Source organism: Euleptes europaea, chromosome 11 (assembly GCF_029931775.1).
Source record: "Euleptes europaea isolate rEulEur1 chromosome 11, rEulEur1.hap1, whole genome shotgun sequence".
In the NCBI taxonomy this organism is placed as follows: Eukaryota; Metazoa; Chordata; class Lepidosauria; order Squamata; family Sphaerodactylidae; genus Euleptes; species Euleptes europaea.
Window position 1 is genome coordinate 42,977,723 of NC_079322.1, and position 20,945 is coordinate 42,998,667.

Here is a 20,945-nt window from a genome sequence, read left to right on the forward strand (position 1 = left end):
AGAACCGTTTTTGCAGATGAATATTCAGGCATCATCTGTGACGTATAGCATCTTTGACCAACTGACTCGCCAGCTATGACTTCCTGGAATAGTGAGACCTGGCCATAATTATCTGTTCTCTGATCATATCCAGGTTAGGTTACTACAATATGCTCTTTGTGAGGCTACCGTGGAAGATTCCCAAACCTTGGTTAAAGATGCAGCTGCAAGATTGCCAGTTTGGAAATATAGATATATATTTCTATGCCATGTTAAGCTTCTCCAGGAAGTTTAACATGGCATACATGCTGCCTTTCCCCTTTTAACCTCACCCTGTGAAGTAGGATAGGCTGAGTTAACTGCCCAGGATCACTCAATGAACTTCATAGCTGGGTGAGGATTTCAACCCAAGTTTCCTTCATCTTAGTTGGAGATACTGGCCACTACATCTGTTTGCTTTCTAGCGAATCTTGCCAGTATTCAAGGAACTACACTAGCAGTCAGTTTCTTTCAGGGCATAATTCAAATGTTGGCTCTCTTAAAAGTATACATCTTGGAACAGTTGTAGTGCTATTTTAATGCACCATTTAAAGCAAGAAGCATTTATTGTTATACACAGCAATAGAAACAGTGTACTTGCTCTTAGGGTAGATATGTACTCGTTAGTGCCTGCAGGTTTTTTTTTGCAGAGAACAAATGTATTTCAAAATAAGCACTTGCTTTTTTTTCCTATAAATTTAAAGGTTAGAAACTGCAGAACAAATGTTGGAAGATGTTGGCTGTGGATACAGGGATTGTAGAAGAATGGTTATCGGAATTCAAGGTAATTTTCAGTATTGCTTTAAATATTTAATCCTAGTAATTTCTTGTAATAGCATGCAATATTTATTTCCATTTTGCTTGAAATAGTACTGTAACTGCACTGAGATTCATTTGTGTCAAAACTTGATGCAGTGCGTGAGTTGTGAAGGATAAAATCCATTTGAATTTGGTTTTTTTATCTGATTTTATAGGTCTTTTCACCCTGGATGATTATCTGCACTGGGAGATAAACATGGGAAATGTATCTCTGCCGGGTCTTTTTGGATCTTTCAGTATCATTGACAATAGACAATGCTGGGTGGGTGAGGGCACCTAAGACTGGCTTTGCTGGGAGTAGTACTATGTGCTGCCTGTCCCTTTGTTTTCTTTTTTTGCTGCCAAGTCACAGCTGACTTGTGGCGACCCCGTAGGGTTTTCAAGGCTTGCCATTGCTTGCATGTTTATCACAACCCTGGTATTCCTTGGAGGTCTCCCATCCAAATACTTGCCAGGGTTGACCCTGCTTAGCTTCTGAGATCTAATGAGATCAGGCTAGCCTGGGCTATTCAGGTTAGGGCTCTTGTCCATTATCAGCACACATATTGTGGTCAGCAAATGGTGACCAAGCTGTTAGTGATGAAGCTTTGCCAAGAGAAGGCAGCACAAAGGCACCCAAGGTAGCATCCAGGGATTCTGCTTGGTGGCAAGAAGCAAGCCAAAGACAGACGAGGGTTTTAGAGCAAGCCCACCTTAATTTCAATTTCCCCCTGTATTATGAACGCATGAAGCTGCCTTATACTGAATCAGAGCATTGTTCCTTCAAGGTAAATATTATCTACTTAGGCCGGCAGCTCTCTCCAGGGTCTCAAGTAAAGGTCTTTCATATCACCTAGTTCCTGATCCTTTAAAGTTGAGATGCTAGAAATTCTGCTTTGATCCTTTTACATGGCAAGCAGCCCTTCCCCACAACTTAAGTTGAGAAAGAAATGAACTGAGGATGGATGGATGTCAGAATAACAGTCTACATGGAAAAATCCCTTCCTTTATTTTTTCCAAAGGCACAAGAATTTAAACAAGGAGTAGAATATTTCTAGCTTTGTTTTGAATCAATATGATTTCAGGAAAAATATAAAAATAGGAATACAAAAGAGGTCTTAATGTGGTGATTAGTTTGGAATCGTCTAATGTATATATTATAAACAGTAGAAATTTGGTGCATTTTGACCAATAATAATAATTAGTATAATGGGGAAATTTCCCCCATCTATCTTTGATATAGTGTCTCGAAAGTGAAATATCATTTTCAAAGGTGCTAAATGTTCTTTTAAAATTGAATTACTTTTATAAGGTTTATTTTCTTGACACCAACAGAATTCAGTATTTCTCAGATTAAGTTGTCTTATGTAGAAGGGAAACTCTTCTACGGTTTAATACATTTATATATTGGATTAATGTCTGTAAAATGTTTCTGTTAGACAGCACCAGAAGCATCCATACCAAGCTATGCTAAAAATCTGAAAAACAAGAGTTCTCTGGTTTCATCTTTATACAAAGTTATTCAGGATCCACAGAGTGAGGTAGGTAAATATGTACAGAACTACACTGGGGGCTTCAGCAAGTTATGAAAATAAATTCTACAAGTTTTATAAAACAGCAAAATCATAAAGAGAGTGAAGCATTAGACAGCATGATGAGAAGTATGAAGAACACAAAAGCCTTCATAGCACCCTGCTTCAGTCCCCTTCCATGAAGAGGGTGATGCATTTAATTTATAGACCCAGACACTGGAAATTTAATCTTAAATTATCCTTCCTCTCAGCTGATGCTACTCTACTTGGGTGTTCACGGGGCAAAGCAGACAAATTAGATTGGAGCTTTTGTTTGAAAGGGGAATAGTCTTCCCTACTCACCAGACTGCTTTGAAATGGGTAGGCAAGTTTCTTGTATTTCAGAGTTCCAGAAAGTTCACTAGTTTTTTCCCTCTGTTGCAGTCTTTGGCCTTTTATGCATGGGTAGTTTGCGTCACGATCACTGCCGGACTACTTTGGGGTGTCATTGGAGTTATGCATGATTTTTCTGACCTTTAGAAATCACCTCGCTCTCCCCCTTTTTCAGGATGCTGTTTTACTGCGAGGTTAAGGTCTGCGTCGAGCCCAATTCGATCACTAATCCTGTGCATAGGCTTGCTTTGGGTTTATTTCCCTACACCCATTCTCGCTTCTCTCTCCCGCTTGTTTTTCCTTCTCATCTAACCCCTCCCCTCAGAAGCCATCTTTTTTTTGTTTGCGAGTACAGGAGAGGACTCTGAAATAGTCACAAATGATCTATGAAGCTGCTTATTTGGTCAGTTTCACAGCAAGCGTTAGTTTCATATCTCCACTGATCCAACAGGATTTTTTTGTTTGCAAGTACAGGATTATGGAGAGGATGCTGAAATAGTCACAAACAATCTATGAGGCTGCTTATTTGGTCAGTTTCACAGAGAGTGTTAGTCAGTTTCAGACCTCGGCCAATGGAACAGTTTTTTTGTTTGCCAGTGCAAGACCCCTGCATTGAGATAGCTAGAAACAAGTGTGTGTGTGTGTTCTCCAGACCCTTCTCTGCTTTGGCTGTAAAATGGCCACTAAGATCAAATGAAAGAATCCCACTGCAGGCCTGGTAGGGGCTGGTGACATATTTCAGAAAAATATACTACAGCCAATTACAAAGCAGTGTTTTCTGGGGGAGGAACTCCGCATATTCTCTGGGGGTGTATAATTGATCACAAGGTACTCCTGGAATTTCTTCAGGGAAAAATGCCCCTGTGCATCGTGTTTTGAGAATTCGACTGCAAATACTGTGCAGTTAGAGAGCAGCAGATCCAGCGGAAACAGACCATGCATAAAAGGCCATTGTCTTTTCATTCTCTTCTTGTTCTTTCATTGGGGTTTTCAATAAAAAGAGGATATTTGTCTCACAGTTATCACAAAGATCTGTAATCTCCTTCAGTTGAAGCTGGAAATTTTGACCATCTGATAAGGTAGCAAAAGTGGAGGCAACAAAAAGTTACATTCATCTGTTATGTTTATTTTACCTGGTTAGTTATTGCTGAACTTTACGGGTGAAATTGTATCATTATTCCCCCTTTGTGCCTCTCCTTTCTCCTTGCTTCAGTGGCCTCTCTTCCTCCTTCATAACCATTATTATGCCCCTCCTCCCCAATTCCGCTGCTTGGGTTAATACTACATACTTGTCATGACTCTTCTTTTTCACCAATTACATGTTAAGCAGAAATTGAAAAACTTGTCTGTGTTTATTGTAGGGGGAAAGCTGGACTTAGGAAAACAAATGAGGTAAACTAAGTGCAGGAGATTGCTTGATAAACATTCATATCTTTTGAAAATGGAACAATGTTGCCCCTTCAATAGTAGTATTTTGAGATGTTACAGTATTTACATAACCATTTAATGCTGCTGTTTCAGTTGCTGGAGCCAGTCTGTCATCAGCTGTTTGAGTTCTATCGTAGTGGTGAGGAACTGCTTCTACAATTCACACTGCAGTTTCTTCCAGAATTGATGTGGTGCTATCTTGCTGTTTCTGCAAGCAAAGATCTACAAAGCAGTGGGTGCATAGAAGCACTTCTTCTAGGAGTTTACAATTTGGTTTGTATTCACATCTGATACATTAGTTTGTCTGTCTGGGGATAAGGTGCAAATCATTCACATTAGCAGAAATTATTCTGACTCACAGTTTTGTTGGGAATGAAGCTTTAAAATCTTGACTATTAACAAGTACTTGTGGCAATTAATTGCTGAAGCCAGTTAACCTTTTGTTTCAGCGGTTTAAGTGAAGACAGCTAGTTTAAAAAAGTTAACTACTGGTTGTTTGATCATTAAGCTTTCTTGGTGTTGCATCTTTGTATTGTTGTCACCACATTGTTATGGTAGCATTAGGGACAGCTACTATTTGGAGTATGTCAAAGGAAATGGTCTAATTTCCAGAGGGAAACAGGGTTGGAGTTAGGGTTCTATTCTCTCAAATATGTTTCCTCACCTTTCCCCAGAATCTCTTGGTATCTAATGTACAGTGTTGAATGGAAAGTGAATCTGGGGAAGAGGGGCTATGGTGATGGGGGGCTCTGTTTACAGTCTCCTTCATGTAATCAGTTTAAAAGACATGTAAGATCTTCTTACTGTAGAAACCACATTTTTTTCTGGTACCAATCTAGATATGACAGAGGTGTCTGGGTGGGGATTCACATGTCCATCCATTCTTGTGTAGAATGTAAGTTATCTCCCCCCCACCCCCGAAAATGGAGCATGCATGTGAGGGGAGCTAAACCCTACTCCTTTCCCCAAGTTTAGCATACTCTTGTTTGAGGCATTCCCCCCCCCCCCATTTTTCTAGCTCTGAAGTGAACTGTCTGTAAGAATAATGCTTGAAACGAGATTGTAGGGTCGGGGAGAGGAGGCGCAAGTGTCTGACTTCTACCACATTCACCTCAATGAGTTATGGTATGGAAAGGGAAAGGGGAAAAAACCCACATGTATTCCAAAAAGAATTCCAGAAGCCAAGTAATGCAAGAGACTATTATGGCACAGCACTAAACAGAGCACAAACTGATACAGAATCTAATTGGGTAAAATCTACCTATTGTAGTCCCGACCAGTGGACACTTATAATGACCAGCCATAGCAAGGTTCGGTTTTATAAAGGAACACTTTACAGGATAATTTTTATTTTTCCAACTATAAATCTACCTCTCTGGGACAGTCTGCGTTTAGTGACTTCTATAATGATTGTCTTTAAAAATAAGTTTGTTATGATTTTGTAGTGCTATGCATAGCTAGGTCTGTAGAAATGTTTGAATAACCTGTTCATTTGAAAATTATAGGAATTGTGTATAGACAGCTTAGAGCACTGAATGCAGTGTAACTTGTATTTCTCTTATATCTTACAGGAAATAGTTGACAGACAGGGGCACAGTAGGGTATTAAGTTTTACAATTCCATCCTTATCTAAACCTTCAGTATATCATGAAGTAAGTTTAATTTCTGTTTTTAATTGATGAATGTAATGTTATTGTAGCATGTCTCATGTGAGTGTAATTTGGCTCAGATTTCATCCTCTTAGTGATAAAAGCACACTTTTGATTCTAGAAATCATGCTGGTGATACAGCTGCAAAGACTAGTTCCTCTGTCACAGAGGCAGAAGTGCCCCAGCTGAACCCAGAGCACCTCTGCTTTGCAAAATAGTGAACTGACTCCAAAGAGTCTAAAAGTAACTCACACGTGTCTGAGTTAGATAACATGAAAATATTGATTTGCATTGGGTTAACGCAGAGTGGTAAGCTGCAGTACTGCAGTCCAAGCTCTGCTCACGACCTGAGTTTGATTCCAGCAGAAGTTGGTTTCAGGTAGCCGGCTCAAGGTTGACTCAGCCTTTCATCCTTCCGAGGTCGGTCAGATGAGTACCCAGCTTGCTGGGGGTAAAGGGAAGATGACTGGGGAAGGCGCTGGCAAACCACCCCGTAAACAAAGTCTGCCTAGTAAATATCGGGATGTGAGGTAACCCCATGGTTTAGGAATGACCCGGTGCTTGCCCAGGGGACCTTTACCTTTTTAACTACATTGAGATGAATTTTTCAGAGACGCTTTAATGTAGTTTTGAGTTCTTTTTAGTATCAAGGGCAGTTGTCTATCATCTTAAGAATTTTTTTCCAAAGTAGAGAATACTTAAACACTCTAATGCCCAAAATATTTTTAACTTAAGTTTAAAATGGCATCAGAACTGAATGTCTGTGGGATATCAATGGCTACTAGTCATGATAGATATCTACTCCCTCCGAGTACCAAAGGCAGTAATGCCTCTTTATATCAATTGCTGGGGAGCATGGGTGGGAGGATACTGTTGCAGTCATCTTGCTTGTGGGCTTCCTAGAGGCATCTAGTTGGCCACTGGGTGACCAAAATGCTGGACTTGATGGGCCTTTGGTCTGATCAGAACATAAGAAGAGCTATGCTGTTATGATAAGAATTTCTAGTTCTTAAAAGTAGACTGCATCTCCTAACAACTTACTTTCTAATAAATATGTAGGATTGAGGTACTGGGATTAAACTAAGCATAATAGGAGATCTGTGTTCAGAATCTTATCTGCTTCTAAATCCCTATAAAGTGGCTGAGTGAGGATGGGGACAGTTTTAAAGCACAGCATAAATGGGCAGAAAGGGGGAGGTGAACCTTCCCCTGCATGTGCTCTGCTCCCTTTGCCCATCCTGTTTTTCCCAGTGGTACTCGAAGATTAGAAGTTAATTCCTTCTGGGAGAAATATGGCCTTCTTCCCAAGTACGTTCAGGTGGAACAGTGCAACCAGGGAAAGGTTCATATTTCAGGGGAAGTATGTCTCGATGCATTCTAAAATAAGTCTTAATGCACCATATTTTAATGGCTTTTGTGTCTTCTGCATAGCACTATAATATAAATATGTACTTTCCAATGTATTTGGCAGTCTAGTGTACCTAAAGTAATACAGATTGGTGAATTATTTGTAACTTGTATTTCATTTCCTTTGTCTTTTTTTTAAGACGAGTTTTTTTATTTTCAGTCTTCAGTAGACTATTCAAATATCATCTCTCTCTCTCTTTTAGCCTTCCAGTATTGGCTCAATGGCTCTTACTGAGGGTGCTTTATCTCAGCATGGGTTATCCAAGGTTGTGTATAGTGGACCTCATTTGCAGAGAGAGATGTTGACAGCACAAAACAGGTAAAATGCACAATGCAGTTTTGAAAACAAAAGAATTAAAACATGAAACAAAACACTTCATGCACTTGTGATGAGCTGTCCTTTATAAGTACCTTCAAATAGCATGGTTAGAGATCCGTTGATAATGTTATGATAAAGGCTGATAGATGATTTTTCTAAACATAATGTGCATATGTATTTTGCTTGCAAGAATCAAGCCTTTTGTGTACTTAAATTAGCTTTTTTTTTACAGGTTTGAAGTATTGACATTGCTTTTGTTGCGATACAATGCTGCCTTAAGTTATATGCCTGCAATTTCTCTTCAGTCATTATGTCAGATCTGCTCAAGGTAACTTTCTTTTGACTGAAAGATATTAAGAATCGTAAAGGCAGCAATTCTATGGGAGTAAAGTTTATCAAAAAACATACAAGTAAATATGCATGGAATTGGGCAGCAGATTCAAGCACATTGGTGTATTTTTGTTGCATAAATTTCTCCTCTTAAGATGCAACGAGCACCCACTCCCATTTTCTAACACCATTATCCATTAAGTTGGGAGAGTTGGTAGAAAGTTTCATCAAGCATTTTCAAAGTTGGCTTATGTTGAAAAGAATGATTTTCTTGTATGTCTTTGTTTGTGGATGGTTCTGTTAGGATTTTTTTAAAAATCTTTTCTGTTTGGCAGCCAGTTCACTAAGTCTGATGACCATTCACTTTGTGGTTTTTGCTTGGGAGGAGAATGTAGTATAGACAGGTGCAAGATCTGATGGCTTTTAATCCCCAAGTTATAGAATCTCGGCAGGAAGGCACATTGTGACAGGTGGGCTTGTGTCTGCCTCAAGTGTTAGACTTTTCATCCAGCGGATGCCCTTCAGCATTGGCTTCAGCTACAACAGACAAGGGTGCTCCACAGCATAAGAAGCTGAAATCTAAGGATAGTGGTTCTGAGGGAAGTGGCTAGTTGCTAGGCTAGTAATACAGTCTGCCTTCCTCCGGAGCAATGCTTCCTTCAGAGACTAAGCTGAAAGATCTTCCATTTGAATGAACCAAATTTCCCAAATGTGCGCTTGTCTCCCTGGTGCAACTGTGGTCCATTTTGTATCTGAACCACTGTGAAAATCATTGTATCAGAGGGTGATGATTTTACATTACATGGAAAGGTACCCTTTTTCTGTGCATTTCCATTGGAGAAAGGCTCCTTAGGCTAGAGGTAGGCTACTTGGTGGTTTCCCTCAGTATCAGGAAATGTGTTTGTTACATCAAAAGAATGAACAAGAGTGGTAGCTTAGCAGCCTGGTTCCATTGTAATCAGTGTGTGCCCCTCATGGGACACAAAACTGTTGAGTCTCATGGCATTGAGAACCTTTGATACCACCTGGATGGCTCAGAAAGAGTTGGGTGTAATTTGCTTTGTTCAAGCTATTCTCTAAAAACGAATCCTGTAAAAACAATCATCCCATGAATTTGTAAAAAAGTAATTACTCTGGATGGACAGGTCTCCTTGTGGGCGTTCCTTACAGCAGATGCTTCCCCAGAAGACTGGGACACTACAAAATGCTGAACTTTTGTTCCTGCTCTTTGTGACCTATGGATACTATTTTTTTATACAAAATTTCTCTAGTTTATGTAGCTTTGATTGTCTAGTTGAAAAAAATGTGACTTCCTGAAAGCTAAATCTACCATCTGTTAGTAACAATTAGTACTTGATGCTTGATACTGATATCGCTTAGGCATAAGTCTGCCTCCTATACCCCATCTCCTTTTCCCACATAGCCTGTTGCTATGTATTCCAAAATAGTCTAAATTCCATTGCTATGAATGAATGGTGATTAGAAAGATGACTGCTGGTATTGAGGTTAAATACTTGATTATCCTTCATCAGTCTAAACACCCAGCTGATTTATTAACTGCTTGACAAAAATGCTGTATTTAGAGCAGACTTACAAAATCCAGCTGGAAACAGCTTAACACTTGGTTATCTAATACAAAGTAGATAAAATATTTCAGTTTGTATGAGACAACTTTGAGATGAATGTGCTGATCTTTAGATGCACCTACTAATTAGGTACACAGTCAGTTTGATCGTTTAGCCTAAAGAGCAATTTGGGGATTTCTCTGTTTATGCTTTTAAGTGTGCAGTATGCTTACTCTTGTGCCACATAAAATTAACAATACTGATGCTGATTTTGGTTTTTCAGGATATGTGTTTGTGGGTATCCTCGGCAACAAGTGAGGAAATACAGAGGCATAAATAGCAGGATTCCAATTTCTTCTGAGTTCATGGTGCAAATGCTAACTGGAATTTATTATGCTTTGTAAGTTCAGGAATGTGTGTGTGGTGTACACACAAATATAATGGTCCATTTCTGGGATGGATGGCATGTTATACAGATGTACCATTTACAAATGTGTGTTTCAGCTATAATGTTGATCATCCCTGTCCAGGAACTGGAGGTGTACATATATGTTTCTGCAAAGGATAATTAATCTCAGCTGCTGGCAGTAATGTTGCTCCCTCTAAATGACACATTCTTAGGGCTTAATCAGACTAGATTCTGGTGTTGTGTGTATGAAGCTCATAAGAACATAAGAAAAGCCATGCTAGATCAGATAAAGGCCAATCAAGTCCAGCGGTCTGTTCACACCGTGGCCAACCAGCCCACAAGCAAGGCGACTGCAGCAGCATTATGTTGCCTGTGCTCCACAGCACCTAATATAATAGGCATACTCCTCTGATACTGTAGAGAACGTGTGTTTTTTTCTTTTAAACAACTTGTTCATATGATTGGGGAAATTGCCCTCTCTTCTTTCTGCTATGTTCAAGCCCTTGCAGTTTTCCCTTCCTGAAATGAATATACAGGGCTGCAGTGTTTGATAGATATAGGGCCTGTATTTCTACCCTCAAGAGGCAAATAGCGTTATGAGGCTGTTTTGCAGAGGAGGATGGTAAACTTTAAACGCTAAATGATCAAACATAGTTGCTAGTTACATTGAACCCTGAAAATTTTATTTAGATGTGTATATAACAAAAGATCCTTATGGCTGCATATGGTTATAGAGCCTATAAGCTCTATAAACACTGGTTTTCCCCCTGTGATTAGGAATGAGCATTCTCATAATGAGAACAGATTATGTGTAAATACAGTGTGTATATCGATGGATGAGCAGTGAATGAGCATAGGTTTATGAGAAAGGGACAGCAGTAGTATATACCTTCCGTGACATTGTTGTGAGTACTGGGCAAATATTTCCCTTTCCCACCTGCTCTATCTTCTAGGCAAATTTTATTTTGCCCATCGGGAGATATAATAGTTCATGGCTTGGATCCAGACTGTGGGCTCAAAGACTTTTGCCAAGGATTCTCCCCCTGGACAGACTGAAATGCCTCCTGTAATCCTGTTCCTGGGGGTTCTCTTTTTCTCAAGAACAGGGATTTGGGGGTAAGTTTGACCTGACGCAGGAGAGGGCGAGTGGGAAAATGGTGCAGCATGGGTGAAACACCAGTCTGGATCCAAACCCATGTGTCAGGGCACTGCAGCTATGGGGGCGAACGGGGAATTGCAAGATTCCTGGTTCTTCCAGCAGAGGGAGGGGAAGGGACAGTGAATCAGGGTTTCCTGTTGCTTGTGTATGAAGGGAACATCTGTCTAAATTGTCTGCTGTAACTTTCTGCTGGAACAAACTGTCTACATATCTTCCAAGTGACAGAATATCATTGGTGTTTCTTGTGAGGTTTGGTGGAGGGTAATGAAATATACTCTTTAGTATGATGGATTTTGTATGTAGTGATAAATCTTTGCAGGAAAATTTTGCAAGGTCATTGCAGGCGGACTTGTAATACAATAACTTAAAGCTTCCCAGGGTTCATGGCTAAGATTTGAACCAGTTTATGCCCTTAACAACTATGCTGCTCTGCTGTAATTATCTTTCATCTGTTTTGCATAACTATGCATTGAATATATATTTTATATACAACAGCTGCCTATGCTGAATCAAAACTGATTATATACTACTGGGCAAGGCAAAAATCACTTGTCCTTAACTTGGAGAAACAATTATTTTCATGTTCCAGAACATAGAGGATCAATTCTACATTTTTGTTACTCTGCCTTTCTTATTGATAAATCTGTCTATAGTTAACTTTGATAGAGTAAGAAAGGATGAGGTATCTTCTTAAATTTCAAACCAGAAACGTATAGCTTTTAAATTTTATTAAATGCATTATCTCATGCATGTATAATGTTATCTGATTGACCGGAATTGACCCATTGATGAATAAATTGTTTGCCTGAAGTGATGAAGCAATAATCATGATTTTTTGCAGTTAATCAATTTTGATATATATATATATTTACTTTCAAGTTATAATGGAGAATGGGACCTGGCTCGAAAAGCAATGGATGACATTTTATACAGAGCACAACTGGAGCTGTATCCAGAACCACTATTGGTAGGTGTCTGGGGTCAAATTGTTCTAAAAACTGAGAGAAGTAGTAAATAAAACAAAGGCCTAATGCGTCAGTTCCATGCATATAATTGTCAAACTCAAATATTAAAAAGCACAATTAACAAGTCATTTGTTTTTCAGAAAGAAAGAGGTAGTGTGCCTTAAGGAGGAGATAATTCATAGATTTTGGTGACACCATTGAAACACCATGTTTCTTGTTGCTGATTAGGCTTGGAAACGGGCTAATAACCTCTTTTTCAAATGTAGCATGACCTTCTGCAAAAAGTTCTCCCTGTTAACGTTTCTTAAAGGCCCAAAGTCACCTCCCAAGCCTCCATGGCGGAGTAGAGATTCAAACTTGGGGTCTTCCAGATTAGAGTTTGACACTTTAAGGACTATGCTGCACTGACTGGACTCATTGTCTTCTATAAAGCATTGAAGAGTTGCAAAATTGCTCCAGGCATCTGGGGCAGGAGGAGTGATGTTACTCTTGTGAATTACCCAGCAGTCACTCTGAAAGTCCTACCATTGCACATTAGTTGCGGCATATTGAGTTTCTGTGAATTAGTTTTGCTTTTCCAGGGTTCTGCTGTAAGTACAGTGTAAATCCGCAAATGTTTGAGTAAATACCAGGAATAGTGTGTACTGTGGGAAAGGGTAATACTACATCGTTGCCTCCAAGTCTCTGAATAATTATAGGAATAACATCAGGAACCCATGCTCTTTACAAATCTCCTTTGGTTTTGCCATCCTGAATAATTTGGTATCATCCGCCAATTCACTGCTTACCCGTTTCCAGATTTATTTATGAAAAAATTACCGTATTTTTTGCTCCATAGGACGCACCTTTCCATAAGGCGCACCTAGTTTTTAGAGGAGGAAAACAAGAAAAAATCTTGTTTTCCTCCTCTAAAAACTTGTCCTATGGAGTAAATGCCCTGGGAGGCGGGCGGGCGCACAGAGCTCGCCAAGCTGGCTCTTTGCACACACCCCCTTCCCAGCTGGGAGGTGGGCGGGCGCTCAGAGAGGGCTGGGAGGCGGGCGGGCGCGCCAAGCCGGCTCTGTGCTCCCCCCCCACTTTCCAGCTGGGAGGAGGGCAGGCGCTCCGAGCGGGCTGGGAGGCGGGCGGGCGCTCCGAGCCGGCTCTGTGCTCCCCCCCCCCGCTTCCCAGCTGGAGGCAGGCAGGCGCTCAGAGCCGGCTGGGAGGCGGGTGCCCGCGCCAAGCCGGCTCTTTGCACCCCCCCTTCCCAACTGGGAGGAGGGCAGGCGCTCAGAGCGGGCTGGGAGGCGGGTGCCAAGCCGGCTCTTTGCACCCACCCCTTCCCAGCTGGGAGGAGGGCAGGCGCTCAGAGCGGGCTGGGAGGCGGGTGCCAAGCCAGCTCTTTGCACCCCCCCTTCCCAGCTGGGAGGAGGGCAGGTGCTCAGAGCCGGCTGGGAGGCGGGCGGGAGCTCGGGCTGGGAGGCGGGCGGGTGCTCAGAGCAGGCTGGGAGGTGGGCGGGCGGGCGTGCCAAGCAGCTCTGTGCTCCCCCCCCCCGCTTCCCAGCTGGAGGCAGGCAGGCGCTCAGAGCGGGCTAAGCCGGCGCACAGAGCCGACTGGGCGCGCTGGAACGGCGCGAGGCGGCTTTCCCCGCCCGCCTCCTAGCGCGCCCAGCCGGCTCTGTGCGCACATTCGCTCCATAAGACGCACCGACATTTCCCCTCACGTTTGAGGAGGAAAAAAGTGCGTCTTATGGAGCGAAAAATACGGTAAATAGCACTGTTCCTTATACAGATTCTTAAGGAACCCCACTGCTTACCTTCCACCTTTGTGAAAACTTCTAAATTTTGGTTTTGATGTTACACAGTAATGCATGTTTTAACATATAGTAAATAATGTTTAACATAAAATCTGGTGTTGTGTTTGAAATTCTGTCTACACCCCCCAGGTTGCTAATGCAATAAAAGCATCATTACCTCAAGGTGCCATAAAATCTAGTAAAGAAGGAACAAAATGCATTCAGGTTGAAATTACACCTACTGCATCTAGAATATCAAGAAATGCAGTGACTAGTATGTCTATTCGAGGACATAGATGGAAAAGGCATGGTAAGTGGTGCACTGATTTAAATTACAATTTAATTCTAAAGGCTATGATTTTCAGGCCCTTTGAGTACTTAATATGGGATCTATTTAACGTGTGGTACAACCAGAATGTCACCAAGTTATCTATTGAACTGTGAACTGCTAAGATACTCAGTTTTCTTTAATGCTAACAGTCCATACACCTGCATGTAAGTAACCACCTAATGTTTATTGTTCACTGTTCCCAGGCATAATATATTACAAGCTGACTGTCTTTTTAGTTGCTCAGAGCTGGATTCTTCAAGTTTTTTCTACTGTTTTGTTAAGAGGCACAATATTAACTTCCCAGAATAGCAATATAAATTCGTTCCCAAAGGTGATTCCATTAAGATAGCCATGTTAGTCTATGGTAGTCTGTTATAGCAAAATAAAAGCCCAGCGGCTGCTTAAAGACTAACAACGTTTATTAATTTTCCTTTCATTGCGTCTGAGGAAGTGAGCTTTGACTCACAAAAGCTCATTGTGGAATTAATGTTAGTCTTTAAGGTGCCACTGGGCTTCTGTGGGTTATGTTTGTTCCTAAAAAAGGGCAGCCATGTTAGTTTATTAAAATAAAACACAAAAATGTTGCGACACCTTATGCTAAGTATTATTCATAGGACTTGTAAGGGACTCAGAAATATAAAGGGTGCATAGCCACATAATAAGCCATTGTCTTAAGTTAACTGTACTTGCCGGTTATATGTATTTTTACTAAAAAACTTCATTTTGTCATAAGTTCTCATGGACAAGTGACTCTGACTGATTAATAATAGCTGCTGTTTCATGTTTCTATGTTGATTCCTGTGTTCAGAGCACTTCACATATGCTTGCTTGTACTCCTTACAGAAGTCCTGTAAAGTAGGCTAGTGTTCTCCCCACTTTGTGAATAGGGATTAAAATGAATTGTAGCTAAGGAAAGCTTTGTCACAATAAAATCTATTCATCTTTAAACAAAATTTTATGAGGATAACTATTTTTGCCTAGAACCTTTAACATCTTCATGAAAATAAAGAATATTATAAAAGTGTAATAAATTTTGCTTCCATTTTCTTGTAGATGTTCTGCAAAAGATCAGTTAGGAAAAAAATTCTTGATAAACTTAGTGCTCATATTATATGTTCTTATGCAAGAGCTCCCATGAAGTGATGGAGCCATCACTTTTGCTTGTTCAAATGGATCCTGAGCATACTTTCTCTTCCTCCATTGTGTGATCTAAGGTTTACTTTGTACGAAAGAAAATAACAAGTAATCTAATTTATGATGGTTTATTGTCTAAATGGCTATGCATCCTGTTATAAGTCCAGCCCAGGTTAAAATTGGAAATAGTGCAATGACGTTCCAGGAAAGCCTTGGATTTTTCTCCAGACATTTCACACGTCTCTTTTTAAATAGAATATATTGACTTATTCTCTTCATGAAACTGTTATTTCTGACTGTGGAGATATACTAGTTGGCCTAGTAGTTAATGATTTGTGCCTCCTATCTAGTAACTCTGTAAAGTATTTCAGCTTACAGTTTTGTAGAATAAAGGCTAATCCCTAGTCTAGTTGCTGTAAATAAGGGGGTCTGTTGTAATGAATTTGGCCATATTACCAACTCCTGAATATGTTCTAGTTGAATGATTTCAAAAAAATTAAACACTTTTAGGCTGTTTTTTGGCCAGTAGTTTCTTCTGCCTTACTGTCTTTGAGAGAGATAATCAAGGAAGGTTATAGTATTACCCAGATTGAGTGATTTGCAGAAGCCAAAGGCACAGGTTACTATGTTTTCTTCTTATCAATTCGAATTTCTTCCCTTTTATGTAGTTGTAAAGGTGTTAATAGTCCAGAAAAAAATAAATACTTTGCATTCATTTCAGAAATAATTCTTTAATGTTGCAGGATTCATACTTGATGGTACAGGTGCTGAAGTACACGAGTCATTGGTTAGATCAAGTGCTTGCTGCAGCAGATAACAGTAAGGCAAGAGGCTTGGTAGTATTAGTAAAAAGCATCTGTCTCCAATAAAGATGAAAAGTTACTTTTGTTATGAAGAGAGATGATTTGCCAGGTATGCAAGTATTGCTGCAGACTCCTAAGTAGCTAGTAAGCAGTGACCATTCAATTCAAGAAGATGTTATGATGTTGTGATCCAATGGGGAGAAAGCCAGCACTACCTTGGGTCATGAGGAAAAGTTTAATGGTACTGTTACAAAGAAGGATTGGGATTCCAAACATCAGCCTGCTTATTATGATGAACAAGAACTGCCCAAATGTTGTGTTTTAAAGCAAACCTGGACCCAGAAAGGGCTGGGAAGGCCTTCACTGTTGTGTGATCAGAACATCCGCCACACCTTTCCCTTGGTTACTACATTCTGTAGATCTTCAGTTAATGATACTGTATATATGTTGGCAGCATCTAAATGGCTTCAAGTTCTCCTGATGCAACTAATCTGTGGAACTAAATGACCCCAACTACTGCTGCAGCTGACTTCCTCACACAGTAGAGTAGGCAAGTTTTTTCACACAAACCTGCACTGCCTATACCTGTAGTGTTGGCATGGAAACTGATGTCCTAATATTCAGAGTATCAATGCCAAGGAACAGCCTGTACCAAACTATGCCATTAAATGAGAGAGATTTCTAGTTTAAGCAGAAAGATGGAATGTAGCTCCAGATGTTTCTACTCTAGAAAACATACTTTCATAACTCACAGGCAATTATCTTAGCTGGTAAATCATAAGTGTAGCAGGACCACCATTTCAGGATTTGAGAGGACATTTCAGAGCTCTTTGATTTTTCCATCTGGAATATATTACTGCAGAAAGAATGGGTTGGAGGCACACTAAACTGGCAATTTCCAGATATACCCCATTCCAGCTGCAGATCCTTTATGTCATTCCTCAGGTCCCCTTTCCCCCAGAAGCACCATTTCCTGGAGATCACCGAGCTGCAGTGGGTGGGGGAGGCAGGAAAATTGCATTTAACATTTAGTTTTGATTCATCCCAGTGTCTTTCAAATACTCTGTTTCTGTCCATAGAGTTCATTTGGATAATATGAAGTACAGTAATGAATTTAATGTCCATTGTCATGGACTTAAATAGGTACACACTTAGTAATTAAGGTAGATCAAACCAGACGTTTAAATGGAGGGCAACGTGAAAGAGAGAGATGCATACTTTGAAATGGGTGCTATTCCATTGAGCCATTGTGGTTATGATACAAATTGTGTGGTATGAAGCCCAAGGGGTTTCATTTGTCACTAGAGTTAAAAGATAGTTGTGATTTAACACTATTATCTGAAACATAATTTTGATGATAACTTTGTGTAATAAGAAATGTTGCAATTCCTTTTGGGTGGCATTGTTTAGAACATTCAGATAATCTGATAATAATGTATATACTGCATCCTATTGTACATCTGTAGTAAAGCACTTTCTTAATACAAATTTATTGGATAAAAGTTATATGGAAACTTATATGCAGTATAGCCTGAGGGCCAAGCTACATGTTTTTCCTGTTGCAGATAGCCAATGGGGACCAGCAGCAATATTGCAACTGCAAGTCCCCAGAGGTAACTCCTACAGTAGGGGCCTGTTTTGGATCAGAACTATGGTGTGGGTGGAGGAGGGGCTCCTGCCTTCCTCCCTGCACTACATTCGGAGCATATGGAACACAAAAGTAGAATGTTAGGAGAATGTGCACTGATTTAGCTAATGTTACACATTAAGTTCTTACTGGAAATATTATAGTGTGTGTATAGTTTTCTGTGTCTTAATAAAGATAGCAAAACTATGGGTATGGTATGTCCATGGGATAAATTACCAGTGTATAACAAGATTAGTGGTTTATTCTAACATTTGTGCAGTGTCAAAAATTGTGCACTGTGAACTAAGTTTTTGTGCAGTTGGGCATATGTAATTTCATAAAGAAATAGGTGAGGGGAAAAAGGGAAGAAGAAATTTAAAAATGAAGATAATACTGGCAAATAGGAATGAAGTCCCAAGAATCCTAGGAACTGAAGTATGACACAACGGAGACTTATACTATGTGGCAGCTACTGGCATGGTTGAGGAAAGATAGCTAGAAGGGGTAGAGAAGGCTGGGGCAAGGAGCCTGTGCAAAAAGAGCTGGAATAAATATTAATCTTAACATTAATGCAGAAATACTATAAAAACATGGAATGGATGAGCCAGTTTTCAATATCTTTTGTGTAATATACACAAAATATTATGCTGTTTTAGATAGTCATTAGAAGAGAACTTGAAACTGAAAATATGTAGTTGTTCAGCTCCAGTACTATAGAAAGTGATGGCTTAAATCCCCAGTTCTGATTTTCTGCTGAAATTGGTTGTTCAGCAGAGAGCCTTCAATTTGTAAAAGTAATTTATCTCTTTACTAATATTGCTAAATACTGTTAATGACAGGTAAGAGAAAACATAGACTTCATAACATTCAGTCTTCTAGTTTTGTCTTTTTTGTTTACCTCCATGTTTTTGTTTCAGCCATCTTTTTTTTTCTTATCCATCTTCAATTCTAGAACAACCAGATAATGCTAGTGACACTACTGAATCGGGCAACTTTGTCATACCCGAGATTAGTGTCACAAATGTGGCTGCAGAGAGAACCGGTAATGGGGAAAAAAGCCGAGCACCAGCAGACAGTGATGCTCAGTATATACAGGGTGTACAGGAAACGCCAACAGATCCTAGAATTGACTGCAAAGGCATGCCAGAGATCAGGAGGCAAAAATCTGTAAGAAAAATTATGGAGGATGGAATAAGTTCGCCTGGCAGAGTGCAGTTTTAACACAGCACTTTGTAGCTACACTAAAAGGTATTGATTGAAAGGGTCACTGCTGCATGTTTGGAGATTGCAGTACATAATCATATATTTGCATGTTACCAATTAGTAAAACATATTGCATGATTTGCACATAGAACTTAGAAAAGATCTTTGTGATGAGCACACTGATAGCATGTCTGTAGCAATTAAGTTTTGTTTTTTTTAACCTGGGGAAACCACACTGAGACTTCAAAGTGGCAGACGGTGCTAAGCTCCTACTCAATTTGGGTTGGCTTAGAATACTTCATTTTATACGTTTCTTTTTAAAAATGCTTTACAATTTACAATCACCCACTTCAATTCATTTTAATATCTTCCATCATGTTGCTGGAAATGTTGGCAATCCAGTGTGTTAGGTTTCTAGCCTTGTCATATCACTAAACTCCGAACTGCAGAATGTGACCTTTCAGTCCTTGAAAAATTAGTATGGTTGGGCTTTTTTAAATGAAGCGGCTTGCAGGTGGTGTCCCTGGCATCTAGCTTCATGATTGGTTTTCTGTACAGGTAGCGTTTAGATGTCTTTGCACATCCTTGGGTTCATGTTCTCTAGCTTTCTGTAATATGTCTAACTTCTTTCTAACCTTTTGCATGAATAACTATTTTTTCCCAAAATCACTACAAAATGAGATTATAAGCATGCTTCTTGGTTTAGAAAATGTAATCAATAATATGAATCATTGCATACAGTTTCTCTCAATTTGATACTTATAGGTAAGTTCTTTGTTCCTTAGTTTGCTTTGTCCTGGGAAATGCCATCCTCTAACAGTATAAACTTAAGTTGATTTGAAAATGCTGTTATGAAAAATCATATAGTGACTGTCTTCATTCTCCATGCAGGTAATGAACTAGGAATTCCAGAAGAAGAATTGATAGAAGTATCTGAAATTGATGAAGGTTTTTACTCTAGGGCTACTTCTGCCACAAGTCATTCTGCTTTATCGAACAGCAGCAACACCACTAACAAGCCTCTGACAGGCAAGAGTCAGCGAAGGTCTGGAGGAAGCAAAGTTGGGGTGAAAGAAAAAGAAGCTGTTGGTGAATCCTACAAAGAACACTTGTCTCGTAAACAAAGCCAGAGAGCAATGAGTGAGAATCTAGAGCTTCTGTCTTTAAAGAGACTGACCCTGACTAGTAGCCAGTCCCTGCCTAAACCAGGCAGCCATAGTTTGGCCAGAACCAGCACTACTCTTTTTAGTAAATCCTTCGAACAGGTCAGTGGCAGTGTGGTCCCAAATAACCACAGTGGTACAGAAGCAAACAGGTTTTCTGTATGTAGCTTGCAAGAGGAGAACTTGATTTTTGGAGGGGAAAGGACAGAACTTCCTCTTCCAAGCAAGCAGCCAAATCAGCAGCGACCACCTAGCATCAGCATAACACTGTCAGCAGACTAACAGAACTTCAATAATTTCTCAGTATATAAAAAAGGATTCAGTTGATTTTACTACCATTTATTATCCCTTTTCTAAATATTTCTCTTGAGCTGTCTTGAAAGGTTTCCCTTGTTTGAAAGCTGTGTCTAAACTGCAAGTTTTTAAAGAATTGCAATAAGTTTAAACAGAATAGGGTGAGGACTTTTTGCCTTTATATATTAAGGGGTTTTGTCAGTACTAATTGCTAGCAGACATTTCAAAAACTTTGTACAGTTAAGATGACCAGGTTGTGTTACATGTTTCATAGGACACGCTAGCGCTGATTTTACAGAAATTCTATATATGCATTGCAGTAATTATGTTAATCTAAATATAGGAGTCTGTAGGACTCTTGACTCAAGGAATGAAATTCATAATAGTATTACAGTTGGGCTTGTACTGGAGAGCTGATACATGTCAGACTTAAGCAGGGGATAAACCAATGCCATCTTTAATATGGATTTTATTGCTTGTGCATACTTTAGCCATGCGTTTTGAGGAACTTATCATTGGCACAATCTAGAATTAATGTGTCAGATCCGTATATATAGCAACCATTACTTTCCTTTTTTGCTCTCACTGAGCTAGAAGGGGTTGTTTATGCTTTTTTAAAAAGCAGTTTAAGGTCCAATCAGGGTGGGTGTGAGATAAAAACGAA

The 20,945-nt window shown here is 39.9% G+C and overlaps 1 protein-coding gene across 2 annotated transcripts; it reads left to right on the plus strand.

Moving 5' to 3' along the window:
* The first annotated feature begins 720 nt into the window (after window positions 1-720).
* On the plus strand, window positions 721-20,404 carry HYCC1 (hyccin PI4KA lipid kinase complex subunit 1). Of its 2 annotated transcripts, XM_056857317.1 has the most exons (11): window positions 740-802; window positions 2,256-2,357; window positions 4,242-4,421; window positions 5,720-5,800; window positions 7,408-7,523; window positions 7,756-7,851; window positions 9,702-9,818; window positions 11,866-11,953; window positions 13,877-14,036; window positions 18,574-18,869; window positions 19,716-19,826. In XM_056857317.1, exons 1-10 carry the CDS (start codon window positions 752-754, stop codon window positions 18,840-18,842), a joined length of 1,260 nt encoding a protein of 419 aa, XP_056713295.1. In that variant the 5' UTR covers window positions 740-751; the 3' UTR covers window positions 18,843-18,869; window positions 19,716-19,826. The 2 variants fall into 2 exon arrangements, with proteins under 2 accessions (XP_056713294.1, XP_056713295.1); XM_056857316.1 differs by lacking the exon at window positions 18,574-18,869 and having other exon boundaries at window positions 721-802; window positions 19,716-20,404.
* Window positions 20,405-20,945: the final 541 nt, after the last annotated feature.

Bases quoted from the DNA above. Each gene is read 5' to 3' on its own strand.
- HYCC1 (XM_056857316.1), top strand. From the start codon at position 752: ATGTTGGCTGTGGATACAGGGATTGTAGAAGAATGGTTATCGGAATTC. The intron at 803-2,255 runs GTAATTTTCAGT...TGTTTCTGTTAG, and splicing joins AATGGTTATCGGAATTCAAG to ACAGCACCAGAAGCATCCAT. The intron at 2,358-4,241 runs GTAGGTAAATAT...CTGCTGTTTCAG, and splicing joins TTCAGGATCCACAGAGTGAG to TTGCTGGAGCCAGTCTGTCA.